General features: G+C 39.2%; 1 protein-coding gene across 1 annotated transcript in view; it reads right to left on the minus strand.

Moving 5' to 3' along the window:
• zgc:172282 (leucine-rich repeat and fibronectin type III domain-containing protein 1-like protein) overlaps positions 1–26,101 on the minus strand; it is a 115,671-nt gene that overhangs the window by 78,394 nt on the left and 11,176 nt on the right. The window contains exon 2 of the mRNA XM_051665410.1: positions 2,019–3,409. Within this exon, the coding sequence (XP_051521370.1) occupies positions 2,019–3,397 (1,379 nt within the window). The 5' untranslated portion in view covers positions 3,398–3,409. The remainder of the gene's footprint in view (positions 1–2,018; positions 3,410–26,101) is intronic.

Raw genomic sequence — 26,101 nt, forward strand, 5'->3', positions numbered from 1 at the left:
CGATAATGGAATTGCTGCCGATGTTTCCATTGATAATTTGTTATGGTTTACTTGCTTGCAAGCTGAGAATCTCTGACTGCCTGCGGCTTCTTTCCTACAGCCAGGGACTCAGGCAGCCTCAAGCGACAGTGCGCGTGCGCATACACAGCATGTCTGTGTGAGTGAAAGACAAGCTCATGTTGCTCTGTGAGGATTATTTCAACATTTCTGCACCTTGTTACTTTGTTTTGGGGCTGTTTTTAGTCATCTGCTGCAAGTAACGACATGTAATTTCCCATATTCTGTTTGTTTCATGAGACAATAGAATGAAAACGCGATAAAAACATGTATGCATGTTACTTGGGGGCAATCATTTTCACTTATTACTTATTAAACAAACAAAATGTGGGAAATAGCACATTGTTACTTACAGAACAACACTGCGATTAAACCAAGCCCAAATACAACTTAACACAGTGCATAGATATAGAAGTAATTCTCACAATGTGACATGAGATTGCTAAAAACAAGTTTGTGAGTGAAACAAATGTGCTTGTTGTATTTTACGAGTTGAGACTTTTCTAATGTTATGACTCATGGCTATTAGATCTGTATGATGTTACCTATACCCATTATGATGCTGTGTTCACATTTCATAATTTATACAGTGGAACTGTCAATGATGAGCACTGTAACAAGTGTAAATGAGATGTGCATAAGCTCAATGAAAATACACACACATAATCACACAAAACTGTAAAAACAATACTTACACATTTACAATGTATTTACACAGTAACAAGGCAGAATGTTCTAGTATCTCTGACTCAACAATACCTTTACTAACATGGTTGATTCACACAGCCAGTGTAGCCTAACTTTCAACCTTTCAATTGTTTCTTGCAGAGCAATTTGTTAGCTTTAATGAGCATTCATTTCACTGTAGCAATTCATTTATACATTTTGCCCAAGGTTGTGAGATGGATGCTAATTCATGATTGTCACCAATGCCCAGACTAATTAAACATACCAGACAGCTGTGAATGACTAGATATCACAAAAGGGTGTGGATTGTAAACATTAGTAAAGACAAATTACCCTGGTTTGTGCCCACCTCTCCCAGCACAGATTTTGTTGTCGGTTTTTCACGTCAAAAAGAATCATCTGTTTGTCTGACTATAGAGTCATTGTCTTTGATATTTCTGTCTTCTTTCATGAATAGGATTTTGGAGGCTCAAAAGAACATTGTGCACAAACACTTTGAATTCTGGATATCTCACAGCTTTAAAAAAAAAATGCTCAGGGAATACATGGCCCATAAACAGTACAATTTAAGACAGATTGAAGCAAAGATTATCTCTTTTATCGTGACAGAGGCATCCTGCAGTACAATGCAGCTAAAGTTTTGGCTGTCATTCAGTGTCATTATGAAACCTGAGCTCATGCATAAGGCAGGTCCATGAGGATGGAGGCCATTAATTGTCAAATGAAACAATGAATTAAATAAACAGCAATATATGCAGGCCTTTCTTAAATAGTTTGTGTGGATTGACACTTTATTTGCCTTATTGAACTTGTCACAAAGCCCTTTCCACTTATGGTGACAGGTTACCTGATCTGAGACCATAAACACCAAAATCTCTCTCCAGGCATTTGTCATGGCCATGTTCTTCTAGAGCATTACATAAAAAGTGTACTTTTGAACAACCTCAGAGAGACGGGCTTCAATGTTATCCATTTGTAATGTTAATATAGCAACCTAGCTATCAACAGTTTTCTCTGCTGGCATGTGTGGCTGTAAATAAACCACACCCACATTTAGTTTTAACCAATCATTAACGTTCTTCGAGTAGCCAAGTTCTCTTTCAGGGATGGTCATGAACTGGGGAAATATCATGAAACAAACACCTTAGCGAAACAAAAACATTATTACACCTCGTCATATTTTTTTAGGTGACAGAAAATAAGCCTTTTCACCAAGTATGAGTTAGCCACAACCTAATTAGATATTCAATTCAAAAAATAATTACACATCTTACCTGTAGACCAAGGTGTCATCCACTGAGCTGTTGTATTGAATCTGATACATCCTGATTCCAGGGAAATGTTGTTGTGAAGGCCACCTGATGAGTGCAGAATTAGCCGTAAGTTCAGCAAGAAGCACCTTCCTCTCCTGAGTCCTTGTCTCATTGCTTGCCGAAGTAGTTGACTTGGCAGAGGTAAGAATATCAGATGGTCCTGGATCAGGTTCTCGAATCCGGTTAGTGCTGTTAGCTAAGTGTGGCAGTGGACTGACAACCAGTTCCACTGTGCCAGTAGACTCCCCTGCGGCATTTGAAGCAATGCAGGTGAAGACTCCCATGTCCTTCAGTGAGGTGATGTTGATCTCCAAGCTCCCGTTGCTTAAGCTTAAAGTACGAGAGTTGTTGGCGATTAGACGACCCTCTGGAGAGATCCAGTGAATGTCAGGGTCTGGGTCCCCATTGGCCTTGCATTTCAGGCTTGTGGGCTTGCCCTCCATGGTGAATGTTTTGGGAGATTTCCTTGTAATCACAGGGGGATCACAGATAAACTCCTCCTCTGGGATGGTCCAGAAGTATTTTGCCATAAGATCAGCAGGTGAGGCACAGGTTTCGAGGTCATCCTCTCGAGTTAGCCTCCTCAGCCAAAGTAGCTCGCAGTTGCAATGGAGAGGGTTTCCCCCAAAGCTTAGGACGAGAGAAGAAAGAGGTGATCCTTTTGACTTGGCATAAACTGGAATCCTAAGAAACAAAGGATCAGGGGGTATTTTCTTTAGCTTATTGGATGTCATGTCCAGACGGGCTAGTTTGTGCAAGTTAGAGAAGACTCCTAAGGGGACATGCTCTATGAGGTTATGGTCCATATTTAGAGTATTCACATTGGTGAGCCGTCCTATAGTCTCCCACGGTATGTCCACCAGGTTATTGTACGAGAGATCAAGGTCCTCTAGAGTGCTCAAAAAGTCATCAAACGCATGTGGGGAAATGTTGTGCAGTTGGTTGTTGGCTAGGATAAGGTGCCTCAGATTGGTGAGTCCTCGGAAGTGGTCATCCGTGATGACGCTCAGGCGGTTGCTGTCCATGTGCAGTGCACGCAGACGCTTGAGGTCACCAAAAGTGTAAGGCATAATCTGGCTGATGGTATTGCGGGACAACGTCAGGTGCAGGAGACTAGTCATGTTTGCAAAGTCCCTCCTTCTCACCGCTGTGATGAAGTTCTCTGTAAGGCGCAGCTCCACCGTACGTCGATCGATGACTGTTGGCACGAACAGCAGGCCGGTCTTGGCGCACAGGATGGCCAGAGATGGTGACAGGTTCTGGCACATGCAGCGCTTGGGGCACAGCTGCCCTGACGCTGACACAGCCAACACCAGCAGGGAGAAGATCAGCCGCTCCATCTCTCAGAGGAACTGCAAGACAAACAAACACAGAGTCAAGACATGCAAATGCACTCTCCACTTGTATATTCAAGGACAATGGCTTTGTAAATGCAGTGTCACATATAACGAAAAGCCCTAAACATCATCAGTATGTTGCTGGGAATGGTCTGGAGTGGGCAGGATGGTTTGTAAGGTAGTGATATGTCACCATTGGACTGTGTATGCAACCTATGTTTCACACTTAAAGAGGTCATTTCTTTTACTGGGTATCGCAGCTGCCAAATATACACTGGTGTAAAAAGTAGGAAACCTTGTACCGTGGTAAAAGCATAAAATTACTTTTCCATGTTATGCTTCCACAATTATGTAGATTCAACTTCATTATAAGTACGATTGAGTGGGGATGATGTAAGGTGACTGAAATTAGTAACCTCTTGAACCATTGCCTAATGGAAAAGTTCACCCAAAAATGAAAATTCTGTCATTATTTACCATTATTATATTCCAAACTTTGCACACGATCTTTACACAGCTTTTTCCATACAATAACAAAAAAACACCATAAAAAATAGTCTATAATGCATTCCAAGTCTTAAGTCTTTCCTAATCATTTATTAACTGATGATCTTCCCCTCCACCTAAGTTCATGTCTAGCCCGCATTTGTGTCCAGAATTCAAAAATTGCTTTTTTGCCGTCAATGACATTGACACGGCATTGTTTTTGGATGCAAATGTGTGTGAGTAAATAATGACTGAAGGTTAATTTTTTGAAGGACTGGTCCTTTTATATTAATTAAATATCTCAGTCTGCATTGCAGGAATACAATGTTATTTTGTTTATGTAGTAAATACTGCATGTTTTCCTATGACAAACAAGAGTTTTCCAGGTGCAAACAGAGAAATATCAGAAGGAGAAAAAGCGTACAATGCGATTCTCAAATATTAAATTCCCACGTTCCCCTTTCAATCAAAATTAAGCCATTTGTCAAAATACAGAAAGTCCTTCATGAAATGAATGCGTCTCAGAAGGTCATGAAGTAAGCTTAAAAGAAAGATGAATCATTGCTTACATTACGCTTTCATGCTACAGAGCTGAAACAACCACATTACGGAAGCAAATCTGTCCAGCTGAAACAAAACTGTAAAGTCCTCCTTGTTTTGCTGAGACACATCTCTAAAACTATTTAATAGATTTATAGCTGTTATTCTGTGGTTAAGCTGTGATATCATAAACCTGCCCCTCTTGTTGACAATATTTATTACATAATTTCCACAGATACAGCCAATGGCTTTACAACATAATGATGTACGAGAGATTCGTTGTAGACCATTAAATGCTTGTTTAGTGTAAGTTTTGAAAAGGGAAGAATAAAAAGAGTCATGCCAGTGTCTTTCATACAATTCCAAGGGATGTAATGCCACCCACTGCTGAAATGTCTTCGAAGAACGGATTAGTACAGAAATGACTGTGGTGCTTAGTTTAAGAATTGTGAGATATTCCCAGCAATAAAACATAGCTGACAGACTTAATTATAATATACTGTTGAATACTTTTACATTAACCCCTGTTGAAAAAAAAGTAGAATATACAGAAAAATATATAGTATAGAGGGAATTAGTCAAAGTTTAGTTCATGAGTCACGACAATACACAGATAAGTTAAATACCCTTCAAACATATATATATATATATTTCCCTAAAACGTCTCCTCAATCTTTAAGAAGCTTATGTGTGGGGAACTACTGCTGGATAAAACCACCTGAGGTACTATAGAAGGAGAGAGTGACACTCCTCTTTACTCAGATGTTAGTGAGAGGCAGTAAGTGATTTCCAGAGTCTTTTTACTTTTCTGAGCCTCTGGTACTGACAGAATTCCTGGCCCCAAGGGTTCAGATGCAATGGAGATGGATTAGCACATCCGTGTGTCTGCTTTTTACAGGAGGGCCCATAGGCCCTGTGAGGCTAAGGTGTGGTGAATCAATCAATCCAAACTTCCTTTTCCCGCAAGAAAAATGGGAAAATTTTAAATCTTTTCGTCACAGACTGTGATGGCTGTTTCAAATTTTCTTTCTGCTGTTACCAGCTGAGCCCTACTGCAACATGATGTGATGACATTATTTGCTTCTGTTTTGTTTTTTTTTCCCCTCTATTGAAAGCGAGTGCAACTGACTTGTAGTGTCAGAGAGTAACAAATAGCGACGCTACTAAGTTAACTATATTTTTTAAGTTGTGTGACAATTATTGAGCCATTTTCACTATAGAGTATCTTTTCCATTAACAAGCTACTTTTTCTAATGAGAAGCACTGTAGCATCAATAAAGGCTACATCATGTTATTGTCATATTGTATCGTACAGGCAGCCTTAGAAAAACTCAAAATAATGGAATAATTAAACTTGCTCACCTAAACTGTCCTCTCGCTCTCAGATGTAGCTTTGGAAAGTCAAAAATATTTAAGTGAATCGGTTCATATCCACGGTTCATGTAAATTAATCTGTTAAATTAAACAATTCACTGATTCACTAATATGTAGAGTCAGGAAGTCAAATTAATTTTACTGAACTGTTTATACTGACGTTTTCTAGTTTTATTATTTGATTTAGAATAAATTTATTTTAAATTTAAACTACAAGCTACTCATAAATTAGTTAAACTACAGTCAAGCAATCCTTTTGAAAAAGTGGTTAGGTACACTACAAGCTACTAACAAAATGTAGCTAACTTCATTGTAGTTAAAACTGACATTTTCATCATTGTTTTGCCAGATAACTACTTTTCTGATTGCAGATTTAAAAAAGTATCATCTGACAATTATATATTCAAAAGATTTTCTTCGTTATATTGCTTTAATGTAGTTAGCTACTTTTTGTTTCTAGTTTTACTTTTAGTTTGTAGATTTAGTGTAGCTAACTACGTTTCAAAAGGGTAGTAAGTTTTTGCAGAGATCTTCTATACTGAGATAACAACCTCCGCGTTTTTACTATAGGAGGGAGCATAATGGTCAACTAGCGTGTTACGACAGTCATCATTTGCAGATACCATGCAAATGAATGGGAAAAGCTGTAAACTGACACCTACCTGTCGCAAAATCGTCTATGACTTCTCTTAGTAATCTCCACACATAGTTCACTCCAAAAGGATTTATTTATTTATTTATTTATTTATTTATTTTTAGAGTAAAACATTTTGAAGATTAATGGACAGGTGGTTAATTCATTAAGTGATGAACTGTTTCCTCACAGAACCAGTTTATTCAGCACACTGAAGCAACCATTCAAAAAGAACGGCCTCTTGTCTCATCGCCAGTGTACCGCCCACAGAGTGTATATGAATGAATGAATGAATGAATGTTACATTTATATAGCACTTTTCTGACACTACACTCAAAGTGCTTTACACAGTGAACGGGGGACTCTCCTCAACCACCACCAGTGTGCAGCATCCACCTGGATGCTGCAATGGCAGCCATAGTGCGCCAGTATGCTCACCACATACCGGCTATTGGTGGAGAGGAGAGAGTGGAGTGATAGAGCCAATTAATGGATGGGGATTATTAGAAAGTCATGATTGATAAGGGCCAGTGGGGGGGAATATGGGACTGCTGCGTTGTTATTCTATGCTAACTTTGTAGCCTCCCCCTTCAGTCGGGCTCTGGTTTTTGCTAATTATAGGTGCTGTAAGCGATTCTAGTCATTCTAGTGGTAGAATTTACACAAGCTGAGCCATTGGATTAGCCACACCCCTCTTTCCAAAACCCTGCACTCCAAAGACACCAAATGAGCTTTACTGAGACCAACATCGAGCAGAAGCAGTTGTCAAAAACAACAGTATCAAATAAAAATGGCACTGAGCCTCAAAAAATCGCTGCAACAACAGTACTATGAGAATAGGCAAAATTATTGACAGGAAGAAAGCGTCAAAAAACTTAGCTCTATACTCTGTAAATAGCTAAAAATAAAATGTGTCCACGAGCTGTCACAGAGACAGGTGTGACATCTTACTACACTTATTTCATTAATATCTTTCAGTGAGAAGGATTTTTTTTATTTTTTGCAAACGTTTTCATGAAAAAGTCGCTTACAGCACCTTTAAGACATGAAATAGATTTTTTTTTAGAAATATGTTGAAAATTATATACACTCAAATAAGATGAAGACTCCAGTCATATCAGATACCCAATAAAAGCTGATTAATATAACATGGAGCAGGTCATCCTCTCATAGGCACTACATATGAGGTTTACACACAGTAAAGTTACCAGCTGGCTACTGTTCCACAAGCAAATTCATTTGGATTGAATGAGATGGATAAAAACACAGACTAAAAGTAACAGAACAGAAGATAAACAAACATATTAGGTGTAAAGCGGCAGCACTTTCAGTATCCAGGACAACTGGTGTCAGTATAGAGTCTAAAACCACAAGTACTACTGGGACCAATGGGATGAGTAAGAGCCAGCTAAAATCTTACTGAGTGCACCTTTAACTACTTTAAATTATGAGTAGCTTTTACAGTAGCTTGGCAAGTTACAGTTTTAAAGTAGCTTCCCCTACACTGTTTGTTGCAGTCTTATCCTGTGACTCAAAATCTTTTGTGCTTCAATCAATGTCATCCGGTGGAGAGCTCTAGAATCAAACAATCACAGTAATCATATGCTGCCTTGGGACTTGCGATGTGACCTGCAAGGCGGATGTCATTCTTGTCTGTCACTCACAGTGTGTGCTGAAACATGAAGTGAACTGAAGGCTACTGTACAGCGCATTTCAATTAAAAATTCACCAGGGATTTAATTTGGCACAATGGTGGCTCGGTTGGGTGTTATCAAAGGCGGAGACCTCTTTGAATCGTACCAAATTGGCTTGAGAAAAAGAGTGAGAGAGGAATTAAAAACAAACATAGCGACCAGCAGAGATACAGACTCGAGCTTATTAGAGTGGATATCAGCTGTCTCCACCACTCATTCATCTTGGGTAAAATTATTCCCATTAGTTCATGTTGCTATGACAATGCAAAACGAAGAGTGCATTAATCGGATCCCATTATCAGGCATTTTATCTTAACAGTGGGCCTGTGGTTTGCTTCTCAATACTGAACACTGATCTGAATTAGATTATCACAGTGAAAATATATGGTAACAGACGTTTTTCAAGTCTCTTTCAAGTCAAACCAGATGCTTTGAGTAAGCCTGGGCAATATCCTGTAGATATTTTAAATGTAACTAATATACTGTATATATACTTCATATATATTACGATTTTGACAGTATTTACTACAAATATATTCAATATATCCTTGACCCTATATCTCATTGCACAGTACATACTCAAATAACAGCAGTTAGTCATTTCTACTGTTTCAAATGCCTCTGTATCCAACACAATCCTCATAGTTACGTCTCATTTCCCTGCAGATGTTCCTCGGTCCATTTAACATGGCTTGTGTCTTCAAATGAATCACAGGCAGTAAAGTAATATCCAAACCACTCTGCTACCTCACAGTATGAAAGTTTTATTATTGCAGAGTATGGAGACGTTGTCTCATAGTAATTACACACATGCGGGATGAGCTGCTAATTGTTTGTGCTGTGTTAAATCTCACAGGGAGAACTACACTTAGATGATGCCCTAGATATCCTTGCCATTGGAGCATGACTAACTAGCCGGCATGTTTAGAATGAATGTTTGGTTTGCTATACTGTCTTTTTATTAAATGAGATTTAATAAAAGATCAGTGGGTTAAGGTTTGGCTGGCTAGCTGCGGCAAGTGGCACCTGCAGGTAGATGCTGTATTTACAATATTCAGTGGGCAAAAAAAGCCTGTTTCTCCATAGATAGTCATTCAAAAGTGTATTCTGACTAAATCTTTTTTGACCACAAAAAGCAGACTTCTGCAAGAAGTTCTAATATACAGTGATCAGTCACATGACATCTCATTTACCTTATGTTTATGCACTAATATACATACTATTCTATATTAAATATATTATATTTGTTTTTTTTTGTTTTTTTTTAAGTCAGAAGTTTACATACACCTTAGCCAAATACATTTAAACTCAGTTTTTCACAATTCCTGACATTTAATCATAGAAAACTTTCCCTATCTTAGGTCAGTTAGGATCACTACTTTATTTTAAGAATGTGAAATAATAGTAGAGAGAATGATTTATTTCAGCTTTTATTTCTTTCATCACATTCCCAGTGAATCAGAAGTTTACATGCAATTTGTTAGTATTTGGGAGCATTGCCTTTAAATGGTTTAACTTGGGTCAGACATTTTGGGTAGCCTTCCACAAGCTTCTCACAATAAGTTGCTGGAATTTTGGCCCATTCCTCCAGACAGAACTGGTGTAACTGAGTCAGGTTTGTAGGCCTCTTTGCTTGCACACGCTTTTTCAGTTCTTCCCACAACTTTTCTATCAGATTGAGGTCAGGGCTTTGTGATGGCCACTCCAATACCTTGACTTTGATGTCCTTAAGCCATTTTGCCACATTTTTGGAGGTATGCTTGGGATCATTGTCCCATGGGAAGTGGGAAGACCCATTTGCGACCAAACTTTGACTTCCTGGCTGATGTCTTGAGATCTTGCTTCAATATTTCCACATCATTTTCCTTCCTCATGATGCCATCTATTTTGTGAAGTGCACCAGTCCCTCCTGCAGCAAAGCACCCCCACAACATGATGCTGTCACCCCCATGCTTCACGGTTGGGATGGTGTTCTTCGGCTTGCAAGCCTCACCCTTTTTCCTTCAAACATAACAATGGTCATTATGGCCAAAAAGTTCAATTTTTGTTTCATCAGACCAGAGGAAATTACTCCAAAAAGTAAGATCTTTGTCCCCATGTGCACTTGCAAACTGTAGTCTGGCTATTTTATGGTGGTTTTGGAGAATTGGCTTCTTCATTGCTGAGCAGCCTTTCAGGTTATGTCGATATAGGACTTGTTTTACTGTGGATATAGATACTTGTCTACATGTTTCCTCCAGCATCTTCACAAGGTTCTTTTCTGTTGTTCTGGGATTGATTTTCACTTTTCTCACCAAACTGCATTCATCTCCAGGAGACAGAATGCGTCCCCTTCCTGAGCAGTATGATGGCTGCATGGTCCCATGGTGTTTATATTGGCATACTATTGTTTGTACAGATGAACGTAGTACATTCAGGCATTTGGAAATTGCTCCCAAGGATGAACCAGACTTGTGGAGGTCCACAAATTTTTTTTCTGAGGTCTTGGCTGATTTCTTTTGATTTTCCCATGGTGTCAAGCAAAGAGGCACTGAGTTTGATGGTAGGCCTTAAAATACATCGACAGGTACACCTCCAATTGACTCCAATTAGCCAATTAGCCTATCAGAAGCTAATTGGCTAATTGCCTAAAGGTTTGACATCATTTTCTGGAATTTTCCAAGCTGCTTAAAGGCACAGTTAACTTAGTGAATGTCAACTTCTGACCCACTGGAATTGTGATATAGTCGTATGGATTAATTTTATGCTGCCTTTCTGTGATTTTTGGAGCTTCAAATGTCTGGCCACCATTCACTTGCATTGAAAGGACCAACAGAGATTTTCTTGTAAAAATCTTTGTTTGTGTTCAGCAGAAGAAAGAAAGTCACACATCTGGGATGACATGAAAGTGAGTAAATGAGCGTGTTTACATGCACGTTCTTACACCGATTATGCTTAATAAGCCAAAAATGTGTGCGGTCATGTAAACGCAATAAACAGTGTTCCTTTATCAGCGTGAAGGCCATAAATGGCTTATGAATAACCCGATCGATTGACACGGGTAGATTTTTTCAAGCCATGTAAACACCTTACACGGCGTTCTTACCAGCTCATCCAATGTGCGCACGTGTTGAGCACATGCCTCTTCAGGGTTTGACATCAAAAGTAGAGAATAACGTGATTATTTCAAATGTCATGTAAACTCTGATTTCTTGCCTTGTCAGATTTTTTTAATTAGACAATTTTAGAGAATAATCAGCATATTGGTGTGCATGTAAATGGGCTCAATGATGAGAGAATTTTAATTTTTTTTTTTGGTTAACAACCCCTTTAAATTCACTGATATTTGCAAATAAATGTAAATTATTTTTTATATATAAAAATAAAATACATTTAGAAGAGAGTTTTATGTTTATGCAAAATCTGTGTTCTCTGCTTGCAAACCAAATTATGAAAATCTAAAACAATATATTGGTAGGTAGCTGTGCAGTGTGTAAACCTCTCTCCTCTGGCCTCGAGGCGCACTAGTGACTGATGCTAGGGGCTTTAGCCTTTAGCCTCTGTGTTAGCACGGCCGCCTTCCCTGCCAGAGACCCTGGTTCAAATCCCACTCTGAGCAGGATCGGTTACAGTGGTGCTGTGACCCAGATGGGAGTGAGGATTAGGGGGTGAGTGTAACAGTATCCAGCTGGTAGATAGCTGTGCAGTGTGTAAACCTTTCTCCCCTGGCCTCAAGAGGTGCATTAGCGAATGATGCTAGGGGCTATAGCCTTTAGCCTCCTCGTTAACACGCCCGCCTCCCATGCTGGAGACCCCAGTTCGAATCCCGCTCAGAGTGGGTCGAGCAGGACTGATTAGACATATATAAAAACTCTGGCTGAAAATTAAATTGAATGAATCGTCAAATATGGCAGTCATGTTTTCTGAATTACTTAATTCTAAATTAATTATCGGACTAGTCAAATTAGTCACAGCCATGCAAATGAAAAGCTGGTGACAAACATTTATTTTGCCATTTACCACACTTGCTTGATGACCCAAAGTGAATTACAGAGGCCATTCTTAAAGAGCTCTTTAATGCTCAAAGTGCTAGAGGAAATGAAAACACACAAACAACAACACATACAGAAACACATAATTGGCCGCGACCTTTGCACAGAGCTCCCGCAGAACTGGGCAGCTCTTCAAAGGAGTGGTATACTCTGCTAGACAGACTTCTATTCATGATCCCCGCATGCAGCTGTGATAAGAAATACTATTTAAGAAATACTTTTTTTTTTTTTTTCCTCAGTTACTGACATTCTATTATTTTAATGTATTGTTTTCTTTGTTTTGTCTTGTCTTGTTTTCAGTATAGCTTGATGTTAATTAAGGATGTTAGTTAAGTTTCAGTGCGGAGGATATGCCAACATTTAAAGTTTAACTGTAAACTTAAAGGGTTTGTTCAACTAAAAAAGGAAAATTCTCTCATCATTTACTGTACTCACCCTCATGTTGTTCCAAATCTGTATGAAATATCTTCTGTGTAACACAAAAGAACTACATGGTCTCATAGAAACACATTGCTACAGTTTTGCAAAATGATGTTTATGTGGCTCATTGTACCTATCACAGCACTTGAACACTAGAGGCGCTATACAATGACTTTTATTTACTTTAGCACAAATCACAAGTAAAAGGGCAGATTTATCAGTTTGTAAACACCTACTCATTTGCATTATATAAACAATTACACTTACAAGCTTGTTCAAGCGAGATTTCACGTTAGCTCAACTGATGGAGCATTGCACTTGTGATGCAATGGACCTAGTATGAGTCCTTAAGAAAACATGAGTCAACACACTGATCAAAGTGTCATAGACATACCACAAAATCACATGGTTTCTTCAGCAATTGTGATTTTCAACTAACATTTGCATCTTATGACACTATCGGTTAGGTTAAGGTTTAAGGTTTAGGGTAGGGAGGTACGTTTTGTTGATTTAAATCTAGATCGTGAATTAACATTAAATTTTTTTTTAACCATTTTACATCACTCAGTGGACATTTCACTTCGGAACTGCCGTGATATATGTAAAGAACCACGCAATATATTTGCAAAAATGTCATCATGACTATTCACTTTTATTGTATGGCAAAAGGATGCAATGAAAGTTAAAGGTGACTGAGGCTTACATGCAGCCTAACATCTCATACTGAGTTTTACAGATGAAACAAAGTCATAGGGTTTTGGAATATATAAGGGGGTGAATAAATGATGACATAATTTTCAATTTTGAGTGAACTATCCCTTCCATAAGATTATTATTTAGAATGAAATGTCTCCATTCATATTTGTTCAGTATTCCGATCAACTCTGGATTTAATCTTTCTCTTGCATTTTTGGAGGATCACTGTCAATTTCTTACAAGAAAAAAACTAAAGCACTGACTGTTCTATTAAATGCCTTAAATATAATCCCTATATTGTGGAATTTAATGTAGTTTTAATTTATTTTAAATATAAGTTTTAATTTTAAGGTTGTTTTCATTAACAACCATTATATTTTTGTTCTGTCCTTATGTCAGTATACATTTTTTTTGTGCATAATCTCTGTCCCTGCAGGATTGTCAAGTTAGTTAGTGGCTGTAGAATATTCTGTCCTGTAGGTATAGAAGCTACTGCCTTCATTGATTGGCAAACCTGCCACTGCAGTCCCTAAACATATATTCCCAGGCGCACTAACTTGGCAAAAATCTTCATAATTGTAGATTCTTTTAAATATGTAGGATTGTTGCAAATGGTTTCCCCAATGACCTTGCAAAATTCCAAAGCACTTGCAAATTTGCTAATTTCAATGGATTCTGACTGCTTGAAATATGATTACTTTATGTTTTGGGGTGATATGCAACATCCTGTTTACAGCACATTTCATATGTCCCCTTTTTTGGTCACTTATGTCTTGTTCATTCAACTTGTTCGCCCAGCTCCCCATTCTGAATGGCAAAGAGAGAGGCCTATTTAACCTAGAAAAGATTGTAAAACTGGCACTGATCTCAGGATCTACAATTTGGCAATATGACCTCCATGGAAAACCATATTTACAAAGCAGATTTGCCTTTAGCAGTTGTTATATTATCTTAGTCTGTTTTACAGATCAACTGTTTTTTCTTGAGATTGTGCTAATTCATTAGGGACTAAATTACACCCTTTTCAGTTAAATAATAAATGCAGTGACCATGTACAATAAAGTAACACTGCAGCAAGTTTGACCTGTAAAAAGGTCGCCTTTACATTAAAATATCCACTTTGTAATTATTATTTTATTGTCATGAAATGTATCATGGACATTATGACGTATAGTGGTACAACTGAAAACAAAACTGTTAGAGTCAAGAGTTTGCTCAACCATTAAACATGAGATTTAACATCACTGCACACACACACACACACACACACACACACACACACACACACACACACACACACAAGTAAGATGTTATCAGCTCTTGAGACAGTAATTCAACACTCCATAGCCCACGCTGATTTAAACCCCAAACACTCCAGCTTCCAGCGCATTAATCTTTACCTAAACGACGGTTGCCAAATCAGTGATTTACTGTCAGGCATGTAAACAGAGCATTACTTTATCAGTGGGGACATATGGCAATATCGTAATAAGTTTAATGTGGAATGAAGTGTGTGTTTTCTTTTCACTATTCAAAGTAATCAACTATATTTTAGAAATAATACAATTTTAAAATCAATGCAAGACCTTTAAAGGAATAGTTTAACCAAAATGAAAATTCTGTCAATATTTACTCACCCTAATCTTACTCTCAAATCAAATAATTAATAAATTCTGTAAATGAAATATGGAGGCTTCGTCAATAGCATCCAACCTCATTGGATCTTGCGGCATGATGTCATGATGTTGATGTTACTGACGTAGCCACCGTATTTCATTTACAGAGTTTATTAATGGTTTGATTTAAGAGTGAAAAATGACTTGGAATATAGTGCATGGGTCATACTGATTAGTTTTACACTGGTTTTATGGTGGGTTTTTTTTTACCTAGTAATTTTAGGTAGATTTACTTTATAATTAACAGTTAAATGTTTATTTAATTAGAAGCAGTACATTTCCTTTGATATAATTACAGAACATGTCCTCTAATAATTTAATTAAAAAGTACCACATAGAAAAGCCTCATAAATTCTATTAAAATACATTTCATTCACGTACGTATGCGCACATGCGCTTTCCATGATGAGAGACGCAGTGACAGAAATAACGGATTAAGCAGGATCAAGAGAACATTTTTGAGTTGAGCGCGGTTGCCGCATTGGATGGCGTGAAGCCTCAACACGCACTATGTCTCCGTGGCAACGCGCTCAACAAGCTACGTGATAAGATGCGCGGGTTGACGGTCTCAGATGCGGAGGCAACTGGGATTGGTCCTCCGCCACCCGGACTGAGGCGAATCACTACATGACCATGAGGACTTAAAAGCACATTGGGAATTGGGCATTCCAAACTGGAAGAAAAAGGGGAAAAATCCACCCAAAAAAAAAAGATTCATATGCCTCCATACTTCCATATAAATATATATAACATCCATAGTGTAATGGATTTCTGAATCTGAAAACATTTCTGTTTTTCCATGCATTCTACTAATGTTGGTCCTGAAAAAAATCTCAGAAAGTTGCCAGCATCTCACTGAGGTATGTGTTTCATATGAAGGAATCATTGTTCTGCCACTGTTGGACTGGGATACAAGGATAGACTCGCCATCGGGATTAAACCGTGCAGCACATCCGCCGGCTGCTACGCGAGATCAGAACAGGACCACCACCGGTCTCTCACATGGCAGCGCAGCGCTGACAAACCTGCATTGCACTCACGCCCTGATGTACAGTGGTAAACACAGCATGAGTTGCGCAGCCCATTTGAATTCAACACAGAATTAGCTGTTTTACACCCGCGTGATACGGAAGTCTTTCTACAGTATCTTTCTTTTGAAAAACAAATAAATAAAAAATATAAAATATGAATAATGTTTGCTATCATTTTGAGGACAATTAAGTGCGACTAAATGAAGCAACAAGCTTGTGCACTGTTAATACTACATTTTTTTAAGAACTGGATGCCAGATTAGATGTGATTTTTATGTATTAAAATTTTACTATATTGTGCATTTAAACATTCAAAGATGATTCTCTGTGAAAGATTTTTGTTTTGTCAACCCATTTGTGCACATGTTGGTCAATAAATATTATTAACAATTACTTTTGTGTTTCCTGTGAGTAACTGAAATAGATTTAGTCAAGTGTAGTCAAAAAAATCTGCAATAATTATAATAAAAAAAGGGTACAATAATTTTACCCAATATTTAAAAGTAAACTTTGCCTATATTACAAAGGCAAATTGCATTTAAAATCTAAGTTATATGAGGTAGACTTTACCTGATATTCTTAACCTCTGTTGCATGCTAAAACTGAGAAAATAAATAAATAAATAAATACTCAACTCCACTTTTGTGGAGCATATTGGCAGTAAAGGGCATTTGAAAGTGCACTTCTGAAGCCTAAACTGACAAATGGATCACCCTACAGTCTCGTGGACTACACAGACACACACAAACGATGGCTATTGCAAGTTCACATCAAGTGCACCATTTGGGAAACCTACATTTTCGGGCAAATAGATTTTAAAGGGATAGTTCACACAAAAATGAAAACTCCTTCACTTTCTTCCATGCCATCCCATATGTGTATTTCTTTCTTTCTTCTGCTGAACACAAACACAGATGTTTAGAAGAATATTTCAGCTCTGTAACTCCTTTCAGTGCAAGTGAGTGGTGGCCAGACATTTGAAGCTCCAAAAATCACACAAAGGCAGCATAAAAGCAATCCATAAGACTCCAGTGGTTTATTACTGTATATGTCTTCTGAAGCGATGTAATCACTTTTAGTGAGAAACAGATCAGCATTTCAATACTTTTTTTACTATAAATCTCCACTTTCACTTTCAGAATTTGAAAGAATTTGAAAGTGAAAGTGGAGATTTATAGTAAAAAAAAAAAAAAAAGGACTTAAATATTGATCTGTTTCTCACCCACACCTATTATATAGCTTCTGAAGGCATAGATTTAACCACTAGAGTCATATGGATTAATTTGATGCTGCCTTTATATAATATTTAGAGCTTGAAAGCTCTGGTCACCATTCAACTGCATTGTATGGACCTATAGAGCGGAAATATTCTTCTAAAAATATTTTGGTGTTCTGCAGAATAAAGAAAGTCATACACATCTGGGATGGCATGATGGAGAGTAAATGAGAAATGTAAAATTTTTATGTGAACTATCCCTTTAATGATTGCATTACATAACCAACAACATTTATAAGCTTGTTATAAGCTTCTTCATTGTGCAATAGCTCAACTGATGTTGCACTTGTTATGCAAAGGATCGGGCTACGAGTCCAGTAAAGCATGGTAGTATAAATGTACACAGCATGGATTAAAGTGCCCGCGTACCTTCACCAATAATTTGTAGAACATTTATGTGTGTTAGGAATTAAATTAAACTCTGCACGTCTATGCCATTATATGTAAGGGAATTTTGGTTAATGATTTAGCTGCGTTAGACCACCATTATATATGCTTCGAGAACGCAGATCTTTTAAAAAAAATTAAGTGATGAGATTATTTATCAAAATATACTACAGTCAGATTATCATTGAATACAAACAAGACATTATTGCTAATCTAAACACATAGACAAACATGACAAATATGTTGGTGAGTAAATTGTAACAGAAGGTGAATTAAATGATCTGTACAGAGAAATTGAACTTTATGGAGTCTATAGACAATGCCTTGAGAGCCACCAATAATTCATTTAGTTTACCTCGATTTGCAATCGAGTTGCTCAAATTATATTAAAAAGACACCAGCACTTTCAGCAAAAGTTGGAGATGTACTTGCATTGCTTTGGTTCTTTGGCTCTTTGTAGACAGTTCTGGTTGTTCCGTCGATGTCTTGGACCTCTGTTAAGATCTTAGATAGTTAGTTGCTGGAATGATGAGGCGTGGCTTTGAAGTGAGGCCTCCCGCAAGGGAGACTCGCAACTACCGTCACATGTGTGGGTCATACTGCATAGAAGAGAAGAGCTTCCTTACTTCCTTCCTGGACTCTACATTGTGCGAATCCTGGGAAGATGGGCTAAGAGCCCAGAGGGAAGAGTGCGAAGAGAGGAGAAGAGAGCAAGTGAGTAAGTAGGGATAAGAGAACAGAGCTTCCTTGGTGGGGAGGCTTTGTACTGTTGAGGCTGGCCACACCCCAAAGTCTTGAGCCAATCAGAAATGTCTTCTGCGGGGTCACATGGTCATTTCTGTCCCTCCTTCTGAAGGTGATTGATGAGCCTTTGTCTGTGAAGATTCCCGTTTCCCGCTAAAAAGTATGTTTTAATCATACATTTTATATATCTCAGATACAACTGAATATATAAAAAACTAATTAACATAAACATTCCTGAAATGCAGAAAGAATCTCAACGATAGTAAACATGATGTGCTTTATCATGAATGGTTATCATTCTATTAATATGACATGAATAAGACAATATTAAAGATTATAATCATCAATTCGTCAGTTAGCAAAGTGATTACAGGTCATAACAACATAATTTTCAGAACTATCTGGCAGGGCTAAGTATTGTGTACATTTTGGTACAAAAAGGTAGATTCTGTGCATTTTAGAGGGTTAAGTCAGCAAAGTACTGTGACTTTGTGTGAAATGTTCATGGATTAAGATGAGATATCTTAGTATTAGAATTGTGTTGTCTATTGCAAACATGAGGGTCTCATAATGGAGTCTGCTTTAGCTCTGTGTCTTGGTAATGAGTTTCTAGCATGTGACATTGGATATGTCTCATTTTTAAGTGTTCCTGTGTTACTAAATGATGAAACAAAGTGACATCTTTTAGATTTCTGGCATGGGGTTTATTCAGATAAGGAGTATTTAAGTCATGTGATAACCATTAACGTTTAGGGCATTCCTGATTTACAATCTGGATGAGGAGGAATTTTGGTGTGTCCACAGAACTCTCTTTGTTCTCAAGACAGTTGACACTCAACAGAGCCACTTTTAATGGACTCTTTTTAGGCCCCTGTGTCTAAGTTAATAACTTGGAAGGAAAATATCAGTTTACATCCTGAATTTGGATAATTTTGCATAGAAATCGTTAATTCTTCTGCCCATAAGATTCTACACAACACATGAATTTAATGTTTCAAAGAAAAACCAAAAAAATACATGGATGTTGCAATTGCTTTTTTCACCTCACATTTGCTTTTTATGACACTATCGTTTAGGTTTAAGTTAGGGAGGTTAGTTTCATCAATTTAAACCTCAATAAAAACCTCATCTGTTTTTCATGTCACATTTGCTTTTTATGACACAATCGGTTAGGTTTATGTTGAAGGTATGTTTTGTTGATTTAAACTCAATAGGGTAAAAGCCTTTAAAATCGCATCTGTTTGGCAGAACATTTAACTCTCTTTTTTGCCACAAAGTGTACATTTCACCTCGGAACTGCCACAATACATGTAGGAGCCACGTAATATAATTTTCCTAAAATGTCGCCACAGCCACACAATTTTCTTGAGATCAGGCTCCATTTGGGACAGGGTCTTTATCTTGCGCAGACACAACAGACTCTTTTCATTTCCTAATATATCTAACCTATATTTTCTATTTTTATTTAATTTTGAAATTACTGCCAAATGTGTTCATGGGCTTTGTATAGTGAGAAAATCACAGCAAGAAGCGCACCATTGTTATGATTGATTGCTTATATAAGTGTGCTCAAACAACAAGCCTCTATACTGAATGCTTATTATATCATCTCACTTCTCTTTCATAAAAAATGCTGAGATAATTTAATCTGACCCAGTTTGTGTGATTCATTTTTCTAGGTCTTGAACTCAGGCATAATATATGAAGTAAATAATCCATTTTAAGATGCTTAACGAACCTGCCCTACCAACAATCAATGTTCTATCAGTTTTGTAAACTCCTCATGACGTGTTATTTTGACCGAGAGATTCAATATAAGGAATATGTAACCAGCAAAATTCTGTTCCCTTGAATGACTGAATTCTGCCAGGCATTCTGCTGATGTTCGCCTTAATTAGCGCAGTGCCGCATGGATACCCTCAGGAAAATATACTTGGCCAATGAGTGACAGCTTTTGATTTCTGAGCTGCTCCGTTCTGAGGTAACATCTCTCAGTCTGTGAACATAATATCAGTCAGCTCTCAGCTCTACAGCCTAAATGACCCTGAAATGGTCTGCTGCCCACCCTCTCCAGAAGCTGTCATCATCTACCCTCTTCTATAGCGACTAGACGTGTGTGTGAAGCTGTACTGCTGAATGAGGTCAGCTTGACAGATGTGCTCTCGACACATTACCGCTGGTTAGCATAGACAACCTTTCAGACTCCTACTGCTATTTATTCGCTGCCTTTGTTCTGATAAGGCCCTGTTGTGCTGGTTGGCTGGTTTAATTAGTCCTACCTCATTCCTATATACAGTGGGGTCCAAAAGTCTAAGACCACTATTAATTAAAGTTATACAATGTTTTCCAGTCTTCTAATCTGATTGCACAGGCAGCATCCCAAGACTGCTAATTTGTTACCACAACTGGGACAGTTCACAATTTGTATCTGCATTTTCAGACAAGACTGCCCACAAAAGACAAGTGTTTTTCCTCAGTGACACAAAGTGGGCCTCATGTAATCTCATACCCAAAGGTGTTTGAGAGAACAAAATCGTCACTTCTAGGTACACTGGATGTGGCTCTTTTATTAAATGTAATAAATTATTGTGTTATAACATTGTGTGACCCCGCGTCCACATGTGTGGACATAGTTTTTTGGCTTTGCTATAAGCAACGCATAATTTAAATTAATTTAAACCAACTGATCCCAGTTCAGGACACTCTGGGCTGTCAGTAAAGGGTTAAACTTTTGATGCACGGAGTCATGTGACAAAACAACATGCGGCTGATCACAGTGGAGTTTGTCTTTTTGAGAAATGACAACAAAACTACATCTGGTAAGAAACCTAATTATGTTTTTACATTATAAACTGTTTGAGTCAAAAGATTAGAGTCTCTAGTTTCTCTATGCCATTTTTTAAATTTTATTTGAGTGATTTATCGCAAAACGCCACACTGCTAAACACAGTGAACACTATAGTGGACAACAGCACTAATTTTTCATAACAAATCCTATTTTTAATGTGCATGATAACATTGAGAAAAAAAAAAAAAAATCTGTTTCAGAGGCTTTATATGGAGTTAGGATGAAAATAAGGTGCATTTCGAACTGTTCTGAGACCAGTGCAGACAGACCGCACACTTGAGGTTGTCATTCACTAAATAGGGAGTAAGGGAGCATCCTATAGCTCTCTATGCAGCCAAATGCATTCACTCCTAACATCTGACCATAAGTTATGTTTCAGGCTGCACATGTTTGGCAGATATGGCACAATGGTAGTTAGCAGATAGATTCAGAATTTATAATGTATAATTTTATTTGAACATGGTTGGCAGTGATTGGATGATGCTGGCTATTACTTTGAATCAGAATTATTTATGCTTATTTCTGATTGGTAAAATGCTTCAGCACTGGTTATAACTTGTTTGTTTGACAGTGCAATGAGAGAACATTTAGATTGTGTTGCCAAAGTAGAAAAAAAAAAAAATGTGACATTAAAGTCAAATCAAGTCAAATCATTTTTATTTGTATAGTTTTTTATTTGTGCTTTTCCCAATACACATTGTTCCAAAGCAGCTTTACAGAAAGCAGCTTTACAGAAAATCAGCTGTAATGTCTGTAACATCTCAAAAACATGAATAACCAACACTCCTGGAAACATAATAAACAAGTTGATTAAAAAATCTTTCTATAGATTGGTATTATTTAAAATTTCACAACTTAGTTCCGCTGTCCCCATATGAGGACATCCATTTTTAGAAAAAAAATATTTGCTCTAGATTTTTTTTTTTTTTTTTGGCATGTTTATTAGGTGCTACTTGTTACAAATTAAAAAGAGAAATGGAAAATGCACAGAGCAGTCACGCTCGGGTCTCAGGTGTTTAAAGCGCAGACAAAATGCTCTGATGAACTTGAACTTGCTAGCCTTTAGCGGCAAATGCCTTACGTCTGGGAGTTCTGGGAGATAATAGTGGCCAATCTTTTTAATGACAAGCTTTGACATTTCAGAATAAGCAGAAACATTTGATATGCTATGCAATGATATTGATGATATTCCCTGAGTGAGATATATATTCACATGTCTTGTTGAGGCAAAGTCTGTCAGGATGACTTTTAGTTCCTGTTTCTGCCACTAGAGATCATCCTCTACCCATGTTTTGCTTTATGTCCTTCTTCCCTGTAATTAGTGTTCATTTGCCTCACCTGTGTTCTGTTTGATGTGTTTAAGTTGTGCTCTCAAATTGTTTCTTTGCTGAGTCTTTGTTTGATAGCATGTTCTCAAGCCTTACCTCCAGTGGATTTATCTTGTGGATTCTCTTGTTTTCAAGTTAATTACCGTGTGGATTTTACCTACTTTTGTTTGAATTTTGGATTTTGACTTCTTTGTTACCATTGTGGATTATTCTGCTTCACTGACTTCTGCCATTCCTCTGTTTCCTGCCTTTGGATTTATTTATTTTTTTGTGAAGGATTTTTCAGTGACTTTGGATTTGAATAAAACTAAATTATTTGAGACTTTTCAACCTCTTGTGCTGTCTCTGCATTCTGGGTCCTCCATCTCTCTTGTAGCACGTTGAATAAGCATCTGCCCTTGGCACCGGAGAGCCAAGTTCGAGCCCTGTCTCTGACAGAAAGTCTCAGCCATAACATGGACCCAGCAGAGACCTCCAACCCTCTTAATGTGAGTGAGCTCATTGCCACGGTATCTCAGAATGATGCCACTGTCCAGCACCACGAAGCAGCAATCACCTAGCAGGAGGATCTAATGGCAAGACATGACCACCCTCTTAATGAAATCCTGGCCTCTCTGCAATACATCTCCCAGCATTTGCATGCACTTCTGTCTCAAATCCCACCCACCTCCCTAGCATCTGCACCTCTAGCTCCAGCTACCCCAGGTCCTACTTCGATGGCAGAGCCTTGCCTCCCAACCCCCCAATGGTTCTTTGGAGTTCCTAGTGCCTGTTGCAGGTTCCTGAACCGGTGCGCCCTAACGTTTGAGCTCCAGCTATCCTCCTTCCCCTTGGACCATTCTAAAATCGCCTACATCATCACTCTCCTCTTGGGAAGAACCCTGTCATGGGTGACAGCCATGTGGGAGGTCCAGGATCCCTTTTGCACCAGCCTCCAACTGTTCTCAGCTAAGTTCAGACGTGTATTTGACCATCCCGTCTCCTGCCATGAGGCATCCAAGCGCCACCTTCACCTTCAACAGGGCAACCGCAGTGTAGCTGAATATGCCATCCAGTTTAGGACCATTGCAGCAGAGAGCGGCTGGAATGACAAGGCCCAGATGGTGGCTTTCCAGAATGGACTTTCGGAGGCTATCCAAGACAAACTAGCTACTCATGAGGCCATGGGAGGTCTAGAACTGCTCATTGATGTAGCTGTGTGGCTGGATAACCAATTGAGGGAAAGACAATTGGCTCGGCGACCCCCAAACATCCCTCAACCTGTTCCAGACTCCTCTGATCTTCCTTGTTCCCAAGACACTCCTTCTACTCCCAAGCCCATGCAGGTAGGAAGCTCTCAGTTTACTCCCGTTGAGCAAAACTGCAGAATGAGAGAGAGATGTTGTCTATACTGTGGCCAACACGGCCATTATCACTCAACCTGCCCAGAGCTTTCTTGAAAAATCCAAACCCATCCAGCAGCAAGAGGGCTGTGATGGGCACCACTCTATCTGCAACTCTTGGCAATTCTCGCCTCTTTCTCCCTGCCACACTAACATGGGTTGATAAAAGCACACCCTCCAGGTCCAGGTGGATTCCGGCGCAGTGGGAAACTTCATGGATCAATCACTAACCGAGGCTCTACAGATCCCGTAGACCTCTCTCTCTCCTCCCTTGGCCATAACCACACTCGATGGGTGACCATTGGGAGAAGGCAGTGTTGATTTTGATACTTCCGCTTTGTGCCTGACCATTCACAAGCACCAGGAGGAAGCTGAGTTCCATCTGATTCACTCTCCCGAGTTTCCATTCGACAGAACCCTCACATTGAGTGGTCCTCTGACACCATCCTTGAGTGGGGCCCTACCTGCCATGCCACATGTCTGTTCCCCAGTAAACCTGCAAACTCTCTTGAGCATTCCAAGTCTTTCAAACTCTCGAGTCCCTCCCCAGTACTCTGACCTTAGAGAGGTATTCAGCAAGAGGAGAGCCACATCCTTTCCCCCTCATCGGCCCTATGATTGTGCCATTGAGCTACTCCTGGGCTCACCCCTCCCAGGGGCCAAATCTTCTCTTTATCCCCCACAGTGCGCACAGTCATGGATGAATATATCTGAGATGCTCTGACCGGAGCAGGATTCTTCTTGTGGGCAAGAATGATGGCAGGCTGAGGCCATGCATCGACTATAGGGGCTTGAATAAAATCATGGTGAGGAACCAGTATCCCCTTCCCCTTATGGCTACCACATTTGAGCTCCTGCAGGGAGTCAACATCTACACCAAATTAGACCAGCAAAATGCCTACCATCTGGTGCGTATAAGAAAGGGGCATCCCAGAGCTTCCCAATGGAAGACCACCTTTAACAAACCAACTGGTCACAATGAGTACCTTATTATGCCCTTCGGGCTTACCAATGCCCCTGCAGTTTCCAGGCCCTGATTAATGACATGCTGAGGGACATGCTCAACAGGTTTGTGTTTGTCTATCTAGATGACATCCTTATCTTCTCCAGGTCTCTACACGAACACGTCGAGCATATCAGTCTGGTCCTATAACGCCTCCTTAGAAACCACCTCTATGATAAGCCTGAGAAGTGCGAATTCCATGTGTGTTAGGTCAACTTCCTAAGGTATGTCATCAATCAGGGCAACATCTAGATGGACCCCAGGAAGATCCAAGCAGTCTTATAATGGCCCAAACCCAATTCCATCAAGCAAGTGCAGCACTTCCTCGGTTTTGCCAACTTTTATCCAAAACTAATCCGAAACTTCAGTTCTGTGGCCACACCCCTCTCTGCACTGACTTGAGGAAAGAACTCCAAGCATTCCAACCAAGCATTCCAAGACCTCAAAGAATGGTTCACTTCTACCCCTGTGCTAGTGCTTCCTGACCCAACCCAGGCTTGCACTGTTGAAGTCGTCGCCTCGGACGCTGGGGTTGGGGCTGTGCTTTCTCAAAGAGGAGAGGACAAAAAAGTACATCCCTGTGCTTTCATCTCCTACCGTCTCACTCCCACCGAAAGGAACTACGGTGTTGGTGACAGGGAATTGTTTGGATGCATTGGTTGGAGGGAGCCCAACATCCTTTTCTGGTTCTGAGTGATCATAAAAACTTGGAATATATCCAACAGGCCAAACACCTCAACCCCCGTCAAGCCCATTTGGTCCCTATTCTTTGACATATTCCAATTCACCTTGTCCTACCACCCAGGTTCCAAGAACCAGAAACCCATTGCCCTGTCTTGAGTTTATTCAGCCAGCGGTCCCAAGAAACCAGCCATGCCCATCCTCATGAGTTCCAAGTTGGTGGCTCCCGTGCAGTGGGCCATCGATGAAATGGTAAGACGAGCTCACAGCACTGAACCTGACCCTGGTGGTGGTCCCGCTAACCGATTATTCATACCCAGGTCCATACTTTCCCAGGTCCTACAGTGGGAACATTCCACTCAGCTGACTTTCCATCACGGCTCTGTCCGCACACTTGACTTCCTGCAAAGACGCTTCTCGTGGCCAAACATGAGGGGAGATGTCAAAGCCTTTGTGGCAGCCTGCCCAACCTTCAC

This window comes from Myxocyprinus asiaticus, chromosome 31 (genome assembly GCF_019703515.2).
Source record: "Myxocyprinus asiaticus isolate MX2 ecotype Aquarium Trade chromosome 31, UBuf_Myxa_2, whole genome shotgun sequence".
Lineage (NCBI taxonomy): Eukaryota > Metazoa > Chordata > Actinopteri > Cypriniformes > Catostomidae > Myxocyprinus > Myxocyprinus asiaticus.